This window comes from Eretmochelys imbricata, chromosome 6 (assembly GCF_965152235.1).
Source record: "Eretmochelys imbricata isolate rEreImb1 chromosome 6, rEreImb1.hap1, whole genome shotgun sequence".
Taxonomy (NCBI): Eukaryota; Metazoa; Chordata; order Testudines; family Cheloniidae; genus Eretmochelys; species Eretmochelys imbricata.
In genome coordinates, this window is record NC_135577.1 from 70,161,273 (window position 1) to 70,177,217 (window position 15,945).

A 15,945-nucleotide genomic window follows, 5' to 3' on the forward strand; every position below is an offset into this window, starting at 1 on the left:
AAAATCATGGAGCAGGTCCTCAAGGAATCAATTCTGAAGCACTTAGAGGAGAGGAAAGTGATCAGGAACAGTCAGCATGGATTCACCAAGGGCAAGTCATGCCTGACTAATCTAATTGCCTTCTATGATGAGATAACGGACTCTGTGGATGAGGGGAAAGTGGTGGATGTGTTGTTCCTTGACTTTAGCAAAGCTTTTGAAACGGTCTCCCGCAGTATTCTTGCCAGTAAGTTAAAGAAGTATGGGCTGGATGAATGGACTATAAGGTGGATAGAAAGCTGGCCAGATAGTTGGGCTCAACGGGTAGTGATCAATGGCTCCATGTCTAGTGGGCAGCCGGTATCAAGTGGAGTGCCCCAAGGGTCGGTCCTGGGGCCGGTTTTCTTCAATATCTTCATTAAGGATATGGAGGATGGTGTGGATTGCACCCTCAGCAAGTTTGCTGATGACACTAAACTGGGAGGAGAGGTAGATATGCTGGAGGGTAGGGATAGGATACAGAGGGCCCTAGACAAATTAGAGGATTGGGCCAAAAGAAATCTGATGAGGTTCAACAAGGACTAGGACTCAGGACCAAAGAATCCCATGCACCGCTACAGACTGGGGACCAAATGGCTTGGCAGCAGTTCTGCAGAAAAGGACCTAGAGGTTACAGTGGACGAGAAGCTGGATATGAGTCAACAGTGTGCTCTTGTTGCCAAGAAGACCAATGGCATTTTGGGATGTATAAATAGGGGCATTGCCAGCAGATCAAGGGACGTGATCGTTCCCCCTCTATTCGACATTGGTGAGGCCTCATCTGGAGTACTGTGTCCAGTTTTGGGCCCCACACTACAAGAAGGATGTGGAAAAATTGGAAAACATCCAGCGGAGGGCAACAAAAATGATTAGGGGACTGGAACACATGATTTATGAGGAGAGGCTGAGGGAACTGGGATTGTTTAGTCTGCGGAAGAGAAGAATGAGGGGGGATTTGATAGCTGCTTTCAACTACCTGAAAGGGGGTTCCAAAGAGGATGGATCTAGGCTGTTCTCAGTGGGCGCTGATGACAGACCAAGGAGTAATGGTCTCAAGTTGCAATGGGGGAGGTTTAGGTTGGATATTAGGAAAAACTTTTTCACTAGGAGGGTGGTGAAACACTGGAATGTGTTACCTAGGGAGGTGGTGGAATCTCCTTTCTTAGAAGTTTTTAAGGTCAGGCTTGACAAAGCCCTGGCTGGGATGATTTAGTTGGGGATTGGTCCTGCTTTGAGCAGGGGGTTGGACTAGATGACCTCCTGAGGTCCCTTCCAACCCTGATATTCTACGATTCTGTGATCCCAGTGCCTAACCACTGGGCTATAGAGTCATTCTCACTATTTTGCTGGCCCAGCACATATTTAATGATTTATACAGAGTAGAACAGCTTCAACAGGAGACATTGAAACCAACCTAGCCCAGAATACCCCTTATCCCAGTGGGTAGAGCAATGTGCAGGGATGGGGAGACCAAGCTCAAACTCCTTCTCATCAGGCAGAGATGGGAATGAATCTGAGTCTCTCAGATCCTGGGTGGGTGTCCTAGCCACTTAACTAAAAGTTGTAAAGGGACTGGTCACAGCGGCATGTGAATTTAGGAGTGGTTAGTGAGCGCCATCAGTGTGGGCTTTGCAGGTGAGGGAACATCTCATTTGAGGATTCTACTGGGACTTAGGCATCCAGGCATCTAGACTGAGCACATGCCTGCTGGCAGAAATTTCAGTGCCTGAAGAGTTAGGCAGCCGCTGGGTGGGGGGGGTTGAGGATCTTGGTTGTCCCTAAATATTGGACTTGTGCTCCTAAGTCTTTTTACGGATCTAGCCCAAATATCCTCTACTCATGGTCTTAGAGATTCTTATGGGAATAAGGGGAAGGAAGTCAGAGGCAGATTTATAATAATAATAACAACAATAACGCTAAGTACAGTACTCTGAAAAATCAGGCTGTAAGCATCTTAAATTGGGTATCCAAATTAGTAGACACTTTTAACCTTAATCTTTCTGTGCCTCAGTTCCCCACCAGTAAAATGCGGAGAACCCCACCCCCATCTCACAGGAGAGTTGTGAAGCTAAATTAGTTAATGTACATGAAGCTCTCAGATATGATAATGATGAGAACTCTAGAAAAGCCCATGAGAAAATTAATCATTCTGTATTCCAAGCAGGGTTTGAATAAAGCACTGAGCCATGCATTGAGGATAAAACAAAAAACTGAACAGCTACTTGTTCAGTGAGCCCAATCCATCCTCTGTGCTGAGTGTGGCAGGTGTCCTATGAAAACAACAGTATGTGATCAAGTGACTGAAGACTATCAAAATACATATATGCAAGGAGGCCAAATAGAGGTTGCATAGGTAACCTTAATTCTGGAAGTTCCTCATTTTTGAGTGCTTGACTTTTCAACCTTAGCAAAATAAAAAAATACACCTTACCATATTTTTTGTGTGTAATATCATGTGCCTCTATGGAAAAGTTGGTAAATAGCTACATAACCATTGTGTTTTAATTAGAACTTAATATAGACAATACTTTCTACAGTGCCTTAATCACCATCCACTACTTCAGCATATCTCAGTGCTATGACTTACCTTTTTCCTTGGATAGTGAGCCTTAGCAGCTAATGTGAGTGTGCCTACAGGTTGGAGTGCCAACAGAAGACTGCCAATTTTTGGATAACTTTTATAATGTTTAATCTGCTTTGTGTTCAATATAGGAGCTAGTCGCCTTCCCCGTCAAGTGTATTTGCTTCTGCTGTTTTCTTTTTGATCAATATTCAGCCTTCCTGGACTGCCAATTTTGTAGTGTTACCAGTCCATTAACTGTTCTCTCCATTTCCACTTGGACAAAATTTTCCCTTCTAATCGTGAACCTCCATTAGCTCATGCAGGTGTGATCACCATTGTTGGTTTGGTCAGGAGCTTTTACACTTTCTTGACCTACATACCGATCACCAAAAATCCTGACTTGGGATTTTGGCCCTGTGACAGGTCACGGCCCTCCGCTTCTGTCTTCTCACACAAATAGCCCTAACACCTCTGGTTTGTAAACACTGATGTGTAGTTTATCTCACCCACCACCTCTTTACGGTCCTCCCACAGCAACTCTGTTTACAGTGACATACAAACATTATCCCCTTTTGCCAGAGTCAAGACATCTCTCCATGCAGAGATCTCCCTCTACCCCGGTCCTGCTAGCCTCTCCTTCTCATTCATTCCCCCTTTGCATTTTCTTCCTGTGTGCCTTTCTGCTTTTTCAGATAATGGTTTAACTAGCTTGTTAGCTGTCCCAGCTCAGACTGACTAATAATTAGCCCCAGCTTCCCTCAGTCAGCCCCTTCTATGGGAAAATGAATTGGGCTTACAGGGTACTGGTTCAGCTGCTGGTTCTCAGCACTGTCACAGACCCCACTCCATGATGTGGCTCCCATCCAATATGAAGTCATCTCTGAACAATGTTTAATTACTTAGGTTACACCTCTCTGGGAATTTCAAGTTGGATGTTTTGTAAGAGTGTGTAGATTTGCATGCTCATGCCGAAATCTAATACTGTAGTTTGCTAGCAGAGAACACCTGTCAGCAGCTTGGCATTGATTGCATCTGTTAGTACATAAGTGAGGGTGAAGAGACATTCTCTGCAGGCTGATAGAGGAGTGTTACATAAGTCCCTGGTCTTGCCACGGGCACTTAACTGAAACCCTGTGATAGGGCCACTGACAGTGATACTTCTGCTTCCTGCCTATTGTCCTGCTCTTGCTGTCACCACCATGGGTGTCACGGCCAGATTCTCATTGCTCCTATTTGTCTCCACTGGGGCTGCTGTGGGAGTCCTAGCAAGCAATACATTCAGGTGGGGACTTTAGGACTTTTGGGTATGTCTTTACTGCTGAATTAGCCCAGGCTCTCACCTGGGTGTTGCCCTAGCTCCCTTCTGATTCACATACAAAACCCTCTCACCTGAGTGCAGTGGTGCTTTCAACCAGGGCTAGTGGGGCTTGTCTGGGGCTGTAAACTAAAGCCTGAGTGAGGCTTTCACTTATGTGACTCCCTTTGCAGTGAGACCAGGCTAAATCACTTGGGTCCTGACAGTCCTCCAATGCCTTCCCACAATTCCCTCATTACCTTAGAAGGATAGACAATTCACTGGTTTCATTGCTGACATTCCCAGCAGAAACCCAAATTGGTTGACACTTACTTGATGCTCCAGTTCCTCACGAGGTCTTTTCTCAATAGTTCACTTCACCATGTGACTCAGTAACTTGATGAGTTGGTAATTACTACATTCTTTCACACCCCCTTTGCCCTTGAAGATAGAGACGAATATGATCCTCTTCCATTCGTCAGGCATTTTTCCAGTTTGAAGGATTAATTTAAAGACATTTGTCATCATCACCACTCCCTCATCGCTTAGTGCTTTAAATGCCTTGGTTAATACACCATCTGGTCCCACATTTAATCCTTTTTAGCAGTATCTGAATCCCCACCCTGGTGTTAAGTCTTGTGAAGTTGTTGTTTGCTCATATTTCCCTATTTCCTCAGATTCTCTTCAGTAAGCAGTTTCTCATAAAACAACTGCCCTCTCCTAACAATTCCACCATCTGCCAGCATTTTTGCTTTGACATGTTTCACAATTCCCAGGTCCTCCATGCTGCTTTGCCTGATACTGGCTAATGTGTATATTCCTTTTCCCACTTTCTTCATAAGTAGACCCACATATAAGTCTTTCGGTATTTGGCCCTTGGCTTCTGCAACTGCTCTTTTCACATTTTTTTTTACCAGCTTGTATTCCTCATAACTTTGCCCCATTCTTACTTTCTGCCATCACTTAAACCTTTCCTCCTTCTGTACGGCCTCCAGTACATCACTACATCTCCTGTCATTTGTACACACACAGCTGTGCACTTTCTGTAGTATGTTTGGATATTTTCCCCTGAACCTCATTGGAGTCATCATGGTTGTTAGGTCATTGTCCAACCTTCATCTCATCCTTAAATCTCTGATTAACTTGCCTACACATGGGCCTCCATCATTTTATCCTTTGTTGTACAACTTGGCTTTTATCCCCACATAGAATTTTCATGAGAAGTCTGTTAAAGCAATTTGTTGCTCTGCATTCTGATCTCCTGGAATCACTTTACAATCTCCTAGGGTTTTTAAATCTCTCCTTCTAATCAGAAAGTAGTCAGTCTGGGACCTGTTGACACCACTCTTGTACTTAATTAAGTGACCCTCCCTCTTTGCAAAGTATGTATTAGCAATAGTTAGGCCATGGGCTCTGGCTAACTCTAAGACCTCCTCACCAGCTTCATTTATGCGTCGTCCTCTGTGACCGTCATCATAGCCCTGGCTGTGTTCTCGCACAGAGCCATTGAGATCTGCTCTGATGATCAGGAACTCAGCTTGTGTCACTTCAATTATGACTTGGTTCAGCACTATCTGAAATTCCTCCTTCTCCTCTGTTGTACAGCCAACGTGTGGCATATATAACGTGAAATATTTGGTCTTTGCTCAGTGCTATTCTAACTTTCATCAGGCAGTCACTCTTCCTTTGCATTATCATTATCGTTACTCTGTAATATTTATATTGTTTTAGCCCTTCAAGATCCCAGCCAGTGCTGGGCACTGTACAAACACTTAATAAAGGGCAGTCTCTGCCCCCAAAGAGTTTACAGTCTAAAAAACATGAGAAGCTGCACCATTTGGGAGTGAGCAAGAACTTAATGTCAGAACTAGTGTAAGTAGCCTTGTCTCGGGTCTTTAGACAGTGCCAGGGGTAAAAGCATGGAGTGAAGTGATGCTCCCCCATTGGCTTGCAGGGACCATGATGCCACCAGAACTGGCCCTCCCCATGAGAACACCTCACTGATACCTGACTGTGTGAACAGCACAACTGGAAAGCTACTTTCAGTATGTGCTTGTGGTTTACCACTGCATGAATTAGCAAAGCTTTTCTATACTCTGCAAGAAGTTTCACCTTCACCTTGAACATCTAATTAAAGTGGGCTTTGTAAAAAATTGCTGTCTGAAAGAGTAGAGCTTGGCATGGATGCCGACTGATGGACTGTCATGGGTTATTGTATAGGTGGTGAATGCTGCTGGCATCCATTGTATAACTCAGGGGTGGCCAAACTTACTCACCCTGCAAACCGCATACAACAATCTTCAGAAGTTTGAGATCCGGGGGGCGCCTGCTGGGGCTCAGGGCTTCAGCCCTGCGGGGAGGAGGGTCCTGGGACCTCAGCCCTGTGGAAGGCGCCTGCCCGGGCTCAGGGCTTCAGCCCCACTCCTGCTGAAGCATTGAGCTCCAGCAGGTGTGCCCTGTGGGTCTGAAGCCCCAAGATCCCCCTCCCCGCTGGGCACATGGTGCTGCCAGGCCCCCTCCCTGCATGGCAGCTGCTGGAGCCGGCAAGCTGGGAGCTGCAGCAATGTGGAGAGGCAGTAGCCAAGCTGCAGGGAGAGCCACTACTTTTGCTGCTGCCTCTCCCCATGGAGCTAAAGCAGTGGCTCCTCCCTGCAGCTCCCAGTTGTTTGCCACAGCCTCTCCACGCAGAGCTAACACCTGGGAGCTGCAGGGAGAGGCCACTGAGGGTAAGAGCGGGGTGTACCTGGGAGGGCATGACTCAAGCTGGTTCGGAGGGGCAAACCTTTAAATTGTGTGTCTCCCCCCCCCCACCGCCCCCAGCAGGCACCAGTTGTCTCTGGCAGAAGCCCCTAGCTCCACCACCCTGCCATTCCTGAGTCTGGTTGGCAGAGAACAGAAGGAGGGGCAGGGATTGGACTGGGGAGCTCCGCAAGCACCAGCTCTCTGTGGAGAAAGAAGTGGTTCGGGACTATTTAGAAAAGCTGGACGAGCACAAGTCCATGGGGCCAGATGCGTTGCATCCGAGAGTGCTAAAGGAGTTGGCAGATGTGATTGCAAAGCCATTGGCCATTACCTTTGAAAACTCATGGCGATTGGAGGAAGTCCCAGACGACTGGAAAAAGGCTAATGTAGTACCCATCTTTAAAAAAGGGAAGAAGGAGGATCCTGGGAATTACAGGCCAGTCAGCCTCACCTCAGTCCCTGGAAAAATCATGGAGCAGGTCCTCAAGGAATCAATTCTGAAGCACTTAGAGGAGAGGAAAGTGATCAGGAACAGTCAGCATGGATTCACCAAGGGCAAGTCATGCCTGACTAATCTAATTGCCTTCTATGATGAGATAACTGGCTCTGTGGATGCGGGGAAAGCGGTGGACGTGTTGTTCTTTGACTTTAGCAAAGCTTTTGACACGGTCTCCCACAGTATTCTTGACAGTAAGTTAAAGAAGTTTGGGCTGGATGAATGGACTATAAGGTGGATAGAAAGCTGGATAGATTGTTGGGCTCAACGGGTAGTGATCAATGGCTCCGTGTCTAGTGGGCAGTCAGTATCAAGTGGAGTGCCCCAAGGGTCGGTCCTGGGGTTGGTTTTGTTCAATATCTTCATTAAGGATATGGAGGATGGTGTGGATTGCACCCTCAGCAAGTCTGCAGATGACACTAAACTGGAAAGAGAGGTAGATATGTTGGAGGGTAGGGATAGGATACAGAGGGCCCTAGACAAATTAGAGGATTGGGCCAAAAGAAATCTGATGAGGTTCAACAAGGACAAGTGCAGAGTCCTGCACTTAGGATGGAAGAATCCCATGCACCGCTACAGACTAGGGACTAAATGGCTTGGCAGCAGTTCTGCAGAAAAGGACATAGAGGTTACAGTGGACGAGAAGCTGGATATGAGTCAACAGTATGCCCTTGTTGCCAAGAAGACCAATGGCCTTTTGGGATGTATAAATAGGGGCATTGCCAGCAGATCGAGGGACGTGATCGTTCCCCCTCTATTCGACAGTGGTGAGGCCTCATCTGGAGTACTGTGTCCAGTTTTGGGCCCCACATTACAAGAAGGATGTGGAAAAATTGGAAAGAGTCCAGCTCAGGGCAACAAAAATGATTAGGGGACTGGAACACATGATTTATGAGGAGAGGCTGAGGGAACTGGGGTTGTTTAGTCTGCGGAAGAGAAGAATGAGGGGGGATTTGATAGCTGCTTTCAACTACCTGAAAGGCGGTTCCAAAGAGGATAGATCTAGACTGTTCTCAGTGGTAGCAGATGACAGACCGAGGAGTAATGGTCTCAAGTTGCAATGGGGGAGGTTTAGGTTGGATATTAGGACAAAAATTTTCACTAGGAGGGTGGTGAAACACTGGAATGCGTTACCTAGGAGGTGGTGGAATCTCCTTCCTTAGAAGTTTTTAAGGTCAGGCTTGAGAAAGCCCTGGCTGGGATGATTTAGTTGGGAATTGGTCCTGCTTTGAGCAGGGGGGTGGACTAGATGAGCTCCTGAGGTCCCTTCCAACCCTGATATTCTATGATTCTATGAAAAGAGCCACATGTTGCTCAGAAGCCACAGTTTGGTCACCCCGGTATAGTTCATGAACTTAGTATAGTGAGAGAGATGACACATCATCCCTGATTCTACAGTGACATACTTAGCATGACAGATGATGAATGTTTCCAACAATTTACCTGGATTGCAGAGCTATGTGACCTAGCTATAGTTGAGCTATGTGACCTACTGAGCCATGATTGTTGAATCAGTCTGCAAACAATGCTAAGTTTTGCCTTGCTTGCTGAGGATAGCAGCTGCTTTTCCTGGGATAGGCACACTTCTTCTAAGACAGAGGAGGGCAAACTATGGCCTCGGGGCCGCATCAGGCCCTTCAGACGTTTAAATCCGGCCCTCGAGCTCCTGCCAGGTAGCAGGGTCTGGGGCTTGCCCCACACTGGTGCTCCAGCCAAGGAGTGGGGTCTGGGGTTTGTCCTGCTCTGCGCGTACTGTGACTCTACGCGGCTCCTGGAAGCAGCGGCTATGTCTACACTAGAGAGATTACAGCGATGCAGCTCTAAGATCTTTCATGTAGCTGTTCTGTGCTGATGAGAGAGAGTGCTCCCATTGACATATTTAAACTACCCCCAGTGAGTGGCGATAGCATGTCAGCAGGAGAAGCTCTCCCACCGACATAGCACTGTCCACACTGGTGTTTATGCCAGCGTCACTTATGTCGCTCAGGGGGCTGGAACATTAACACCCCAAGCTACATCACTTTTGCCAACGTAAGTGATAGCATAGACATAGCCTCACACGAATGTGAGAGGAGAATCTACCTATTATCTCCAGGAGTCACAGAGAGCACAAACCACTGTGCTACCCTTGAAGAGTTTCAGTGTGTACTCCTTCCCACCCTAGGTAGGATCAGCTCCACTGATTGGCATGGAGGGAGGATAGGACCATGGCGCTCCCTATGTGACAAGTCAAAAATTTGAGTGCTTATCTAAATCTTGAGGTTTCACCCATATCTATTTCTAAATTACAGATATGTAAATAAGATTCCAAGAAGAGAGATTTTCTTTTTTTATGTTTCATCAACAAGCTTAGGGTAGAATTTTTTTCTCGAGATCCTTCTGAAGCACTAAGAAATGTGTGACATGCAAGCTGATATACCATCTCATGTAGAGAACCTTGTAACTATGGATTTTCTTATTGGTTATAATATATATATACACACACATACATATATAGCGTGTATGTGTTTGTATGCATATATATAGTTATAAATTGCTACATTGACAATTATTCTGTACTTTTCTCCAATAGTAAGCCAGTCTGATTGCTACGTGAGCCTGTGGTTGCCAACTGCTTCAGCTGAAAAAGTCCGGACCAAAACTATCAAGAACTGCAGGGATCCAGTGTGGAATGAAACCTTCTATTTCAGGATCCAGAGTCAGGTCAAGGTGCAGAAAAAATGCCAAATACTCTCTCTTGTGTCTCATCTGTAGCCAGATCCTTCTGGTATAGAAAAAGCCAGGACAAGATTTTCTGCATCCTGTGTATAATATCCCTTCAATTACTAGATGCTAAAAGTACCCTTAAAATTCTTCTGTGAATCATGTAAGCAACTCCAGTAACACGTGTTTGGAGTTTGAGTTTAGTGTTTGGAATAAGACTCCAGAGGCAAGTTAGAAACATAATTTATTTTCTGGTTGTGAACTAATTCAACTGAGTTTATTGAAAATTACACTAACAAGCTGGAGAGCTAGAAAATTCTGACTTAGTTCGGGTTTCACTCACCCAATTCCCCTGAAGGATATTTATTTATTATGTGTATAACACCAACATCTGATAGATACTCTGACAACAGAGAGATACAATGCAGAGTGATAACAAATGAAATAAAAATTAGAATCATTACACAATCAGAACAAATTCTCATTGAGTAGTAGCTTTGTTGTACTTAAAGTACTGTACAGGATCTTTTCAAGGGGGTTAAGGCAAAGCGCCACATTTATTGGTAACACATGTATCAATCAACACTGTATCATATGCATATGATATATATTACACTCATGCACTCACATACACAAACACAAGCACACTCCGTCTTGTTGTTACCAACTAGTTGCTCCCCTTAACTTCACTGGGCAAGTGAGTTAGATGGGGGAGGGGTGGAGCCGGGTTTCTGTCGATCTGGATCGATCCTCTGATGTTGACAAGACGAGACCTGAGGTCCTCTGAAAGACATCTCACATTTATAGCAGCTTCCCTTTCATGCAAGTCTATACCAGATTCAAAATCTGTGTCTGTTGGTCATCTGTGGCGCCTCCTTCTGGGTGTTGTCTTAATGCTGCCACATTTACTTTCAAAGAGGGTGTTTTTCAAAAGAAGGTGCTCGCTTCTAACTCCCAAGGCCGTCATTGTGTCTGATTTTCTTTAATGAGCCCACTTGACAAGTTTTAATGTTCCTGAGTCTGTCTTCCATCCCCTCTCCAATGGTTGCAGCTGTCTGGAGGTGCTTGCCTTCCACGCCTTGCTCATTCACACCTCATTCATTCAACAGGGCAATTGATTAAAAAAGGGGGAGATCTTATTCTACTCTTAGCAAAAAGACATTTTTCTTCTATCTTATTCTATCCTTAGGGGCTATAACATTATACCAAGGTGCAATACAAAATTTCTATATAAGGATTTGATACAAAGTTCCCGTATACCAAGGCTCAATACAAAGTTTTTACGAAAACAGAGGTCACAGGTGGCTAGTCCTAATACAAAGTTATATGAAGAGACATAATACAAAGTCATATGAAAGTTATGCGAAGATGCTTAATACAGAGATTTATCTACAGCTTGAGATAATGAACAACAGCGTACAGAACTGAGACCCAGGAACTCCTATTTCTAGTAGCAGCTCTGTCACAATATGACACATAAAGTGTTAAGCAATTGATTCAGGTAGGTCTTGCTAAGGACATTATACTCAAACATTCCCTGAACACAGCTGGTTCTGTGATGAATTTGAAGGAATATGGATCAGTAAAGCCAACAGAGAACTTTAAAAAATGAATCCTTGGAAAAATTTCCAGGAGCCATAACTGCTTCCCTGTTGAATGGAAAAATTTATTCTTTCATGAGTTGATAAATTACAACAGATTTTTTTAAAATAAGATTATCTACATTTAAAATTAAATTGTATGTTCATCGAGATGGAGAATTTTTCAGAAAGTTATTTGCAAATGGAAACAGAGTCAAAATAGAATTCCTGATACAACCTTCATTGATCAGATTTGAATATATTTCCCGTAAAGATGAGTGATTATTCACTTACTCATCATCTCTCTCTTCTTCTGTCTTTGTGCCAATCTCTCCCCCACTTCTTTCCTTCTTTATCTTCCTGTACTATATGCAAACACTAAATATGGAATATTCACAAAGAACCTTGTTTCCTAGATGCTATCTAACAAAGAATATATTCTTAATTTATATTCCCAGAATGTCCTGGAACTGGCAATCTTTGATGAAGACGTTGTCCAAGATGATGGCCACCTCATTGTTCTCTTTGATATAGCTAAAATCCCACTTGGAGAAACAATTTTTATGAAGTTCCAGTTGAATCCACAGGTGAGAACTGATCTCACAAGCAGAGTGAGGAGGAAAGCATACATTTCTCTGGAATTTCCTCATAAAGTTAGTTTGTATTTGTCATAAATATAAAGGGAAGGGAAACCACTTTTCTGTATACAGTGCTATAAAATCCCTCCTGGCCAGAGGCAAAACCCTTTCACCTGTAAAGGGTTAAGAAGCTAAGGTAACGTAGCTGGCACCTGACCCAAAATGACCAATGAGAGGACAAGAGTCTTTCAAATCTGGAAGGGGGACAAAGGGTCTGTCTGTCTGTGTGATGCTTTTGCCAGGAATAGATCAGGAATGTAGCCTTACAACTCCTGTAAAGTTAGTAAGTAATCTAGCTAGAAATGCGTTAGATTTCCTTTTGTTTAATGGCTGGTAAAATAAGCTGTGCTGGATGGAATGTATATTCCTGTTTTTGTGTCTTTTTGTAACTTAAGGTTTAGCCTAGAGGGATTCTCTATGTTTTGAATCCGATTACCCTGTAAGGTATTTGCCATCCTGATTTTACAGAGGTGATTCTTTTACCTTTTCTTTTTCATTTGCCTCCATTTCTCTCTTGTGGGCAGCCTCCATTTCTTTTGCCTCCATTTCCATCTTTCTGAATTCTACCCGTCTTTCATGTTCCTTTTGTTTTTCCCCAGCCTCAAATCTGGCTAATTCCAACTTCTGTTGAACAGTGCAGTCTGTCATCCTAACCTCTTTGTTTTTAACTAATTTTACACCCGAGAGCTGGAAAGAAAAGAAAAGAAAACAAAAAACTGGCTTGTAAAATTTTGCTGTGCTGTAACCTGATACCCTTTTTTTTCTGATAGCTGTTCTCAGCCTACAGAAAAATCCTTTTGTTATGCCTGCTGCTCTGTCCCCCAGGCAGAGAGACAGAATCTACAGCTGCAATCACCTTTTAAAATCCTGCTGTGCTTTCTGGTTCAAAATGGTCTCAGAATGATCCCACCACTCTGCCACCATGTCAAGATTCCTTCCCCACTCTGAACTCTAGGGTACAGATGTGGGGACCTGCATGAAAGACCCCCTAAGCTTATTCTTACCAGTTTAGGTTAAAAACTTCCTCAAGGTACAAACTTTGCCTTGTCCTTAAACCCTATGCTGCCACCACCAAGCATTTTAAACAAAGAACAGGGAAAGAGCCCACTTGGAGACCTCTTCCCACAAAATATCCCCCCAAACCCTACACTCCCTTTCCTGGGGAAGGGTTGATAAGAATCCTCACCAATTTGTACAGGTGAACACAGACCCAAACCCTTGGATCTTAAGAACAATGAAAAATCAATCAGGTTCTTAAAAGAAGAATTTTAATTAAAGAAAAGGTAAAAGATTCACCTCTGTAAAATCAGGATGGCAAATACCTTACAGGGTAATCAGATTCAAAACATAGAGAATCCCTCTAGGCAACAGCTTAAGTTACAAAAGCCACAAAAACAGGAATATACATTCCATCCAGCACAGCTTATTTTACCAGTCATTAAACAAAAGGATATCTAACGCATTTCTAGCTAGATTACTTACTAACTTAACAGGAGTTGTAAGGCTGCATTCCTGATCTGTTCCTGGCAAAAGCATCACACAGACAGACAGACCCTTTGTCCCCCCTCCAGATTTGAAAGAATCTTGTCCTCATTTTTAAAAAAGGGAAGAAGGAGGATCCTGGGAACTACAGGCCAGTCAGCCTCACCTCAGTCCCTGGAAAAATCATGGAGCAGGTCCTCAAGGAATCAATTCTGAAGCACTTAGAGGAGAGGAAAGTGATCAGGAACAGTCAGCATTGATTCACCAAGGGCAAGTCATGCCTGACTAATCTAATTGCCTTCTATGACGAGATAACTGGCTCTGTGGATGAGGGGAAAGCGGTGGCTGTGTTGTTCCTTGACTTTAGCAAAGCTTTTGACACGTCTCCCACAGTATTCTTGCCAGCAAGTTAAAGAAGTATGGGCTGGATGAATGGACTATAAGGTGGATAGAAGGTTGGCTAGATTGTCGGGCTCAATGGGTAGTGATCAATGGCTCCATGTCTAGTGGGCAGCCAGTATCAAGTGGAGTGCCCCAAGGGTCGGTCCTGGGGCCGGTTTTGTTCAGTATCTTCATAAATGATCTGGAGGATGGTGTGGATTGCACTCTCAGCAAATTTGCGGATGATACTAAACTGGGAGGAGTGGTAGATATGCTGGAGGGTAGGGATAGGATACAGAGGGCCCTAGACAAATTAGAGGATTGGGCCAAAAGAAATCTGATGAGGTTCAACAAGGACAAGTGCAGAGTCCTGCACTTAGGATGGAAGAATCCCATGCACCGCTACAGACTAGGGACTAAATGGCTTGGCAGCAGTTCTGCAGAAAAGGACCTAGGGGTTACAGTGGACGAGAAGCTGGATATGAGTCAACAGTGTGCTCTTGTTGCCAAGAAGACCAATGTCATTCTGGGATGTATATGTAGGGGCATTGCCAGCAGATCGAGGGACATGATCGTTCCCCCTCTATTCGACAGTGGTGAGGCCTCATTTGGAGTACTGTGTCCAGTTTTGGGCCCCACACTACAAGAAGGATGTGGAAAAATTGGAAAGAGTCCCGTGGAGGGCAACAAAAATTATTAGGGGACTGGAACACATGACTTATGAGGAGAGGCTGAGGGAACTGGGATTGTTTAGTCTGCGGAAGAGGAGAATGAGGGGGGATTTGATAGCTGCTTTCAACTACCTGAGAGGTGGTTCCAGAGAGGATGGTTCTAGACTATTCTCAGTGGTGGAAGAGGACAGGACAAGGAGTAATGGTCTCAAGTTGCAGTGGGGGAGGTTTAGGTTGAATATTAGGACAAAAATTTTCACTAGGAGGGTGGTGAAACACTGGAATGCGTTACCTAGGGAGGTGGTGGAATCTCCTTCCTTAGAAGTTTTTAAGGTCAGGCTTGAGAAAGCCCTGGCTGGGATGATTTAGTTGAGGACTGGTCCTGCTTTGAGCAGGGGGTTGGACTAGATGACCTCCTGAGGTCCCTTCCAACCCTGATATTCTATGATTCTATGATTCTCTCATTGATCATTTTGGGTCAGGTACCAGCTAGGTTACTTTAGCTTCTTAACCCTTTACAGGTGAAAGGGTTTTGCCTCTGGCCAGGAGGGATTTCATAGCACTGTATACAGAAAAGTGGTTACCCTTCCCTTTATATTTATGACAGTATTATAATTCTTTTTTACCTTAGTGACTGTTAGTGTCTCTCCATCCATCCATATATCTAGCCATATTTATTTCTTTCAACCTATCTATGAGCAAAGCTTCTCTAAAATTGCTTTGACATTGTACTGAATAATTTGGCTAGAACTGCAACCGTACTTTGTCAGAGGAGTTTATCAAAGGTTTGATGATATTGTTGACTGAACCACCAGTATTGAACTTCTGGAGATGAACATCTCCAGTTACATCACTGAGCAGCTCTGAAGAAGGGAAGTTGCTCTTGTCTTTAAAATACAGAACTGGGAGAAAGGAGGACCTGGGCTCTACCCCAGGCTCTGTTGTAGTCTGGCCATGTGACCTTGGACAAATCAATCTCTCTCTACCTGTTTCCTCACATGTAAACTCGTATCAGGACACTGGCTCTCAAAAGGAACAGACATGTTATGAAGATTAAATAATTAATTTGGGTCAAGAATTTTTAGAACTTCTGATGGAAGGAGCTATACAAGCAGTAAAATATTATTCTGTGTCATAACTTGTTGCCATTGACCTAGCAACTTTGGAGCACAATAGTGATTTTGACTCTTGAAACTGGTATTGGTCTGTACTGGTAAAAAAACCGAGAATCTGATAATTAAGCTGCATGAGTTCAATATTTAAATATTGGCACCAAATCCCATATTTGGCAAATAGGCAAGTAGGCACACTTTACACACTTAAACATCCTTGATTTGGATGCTCAAAGCCTTATTTAGATCTTCACAATATTTTTCG

The 15,945-nt window shown here is 44.1% G+C and overlaps 1 protein-coding gene across 1 annotated transcript in view; it reads left to right on the forward strand.

The window, feature by feature from the left end:
- Window positions 1–15,945, forward strand: part of LOC144266764 (cytosolic phospholipase A2 epsilon-like) — a 64,151-nt gene that overhangs the window by 12,443 nt on the left and 35,763 nt on the right. The window contains exons 4-5 of the mRNA XM_077820264.1: window positions 9,686–9,822; window positions 11,855–11,983. Of these exons, the coding sequence (XP_077676390.1) occupies window positions 9,686–9,822; window positions 11,855–11,983 (266 nt within the window). The remainder of the gene's footprint in view (window positions 1–9,685; window positions 9,823–11,854; window positions 11,984–15,945) is intronic.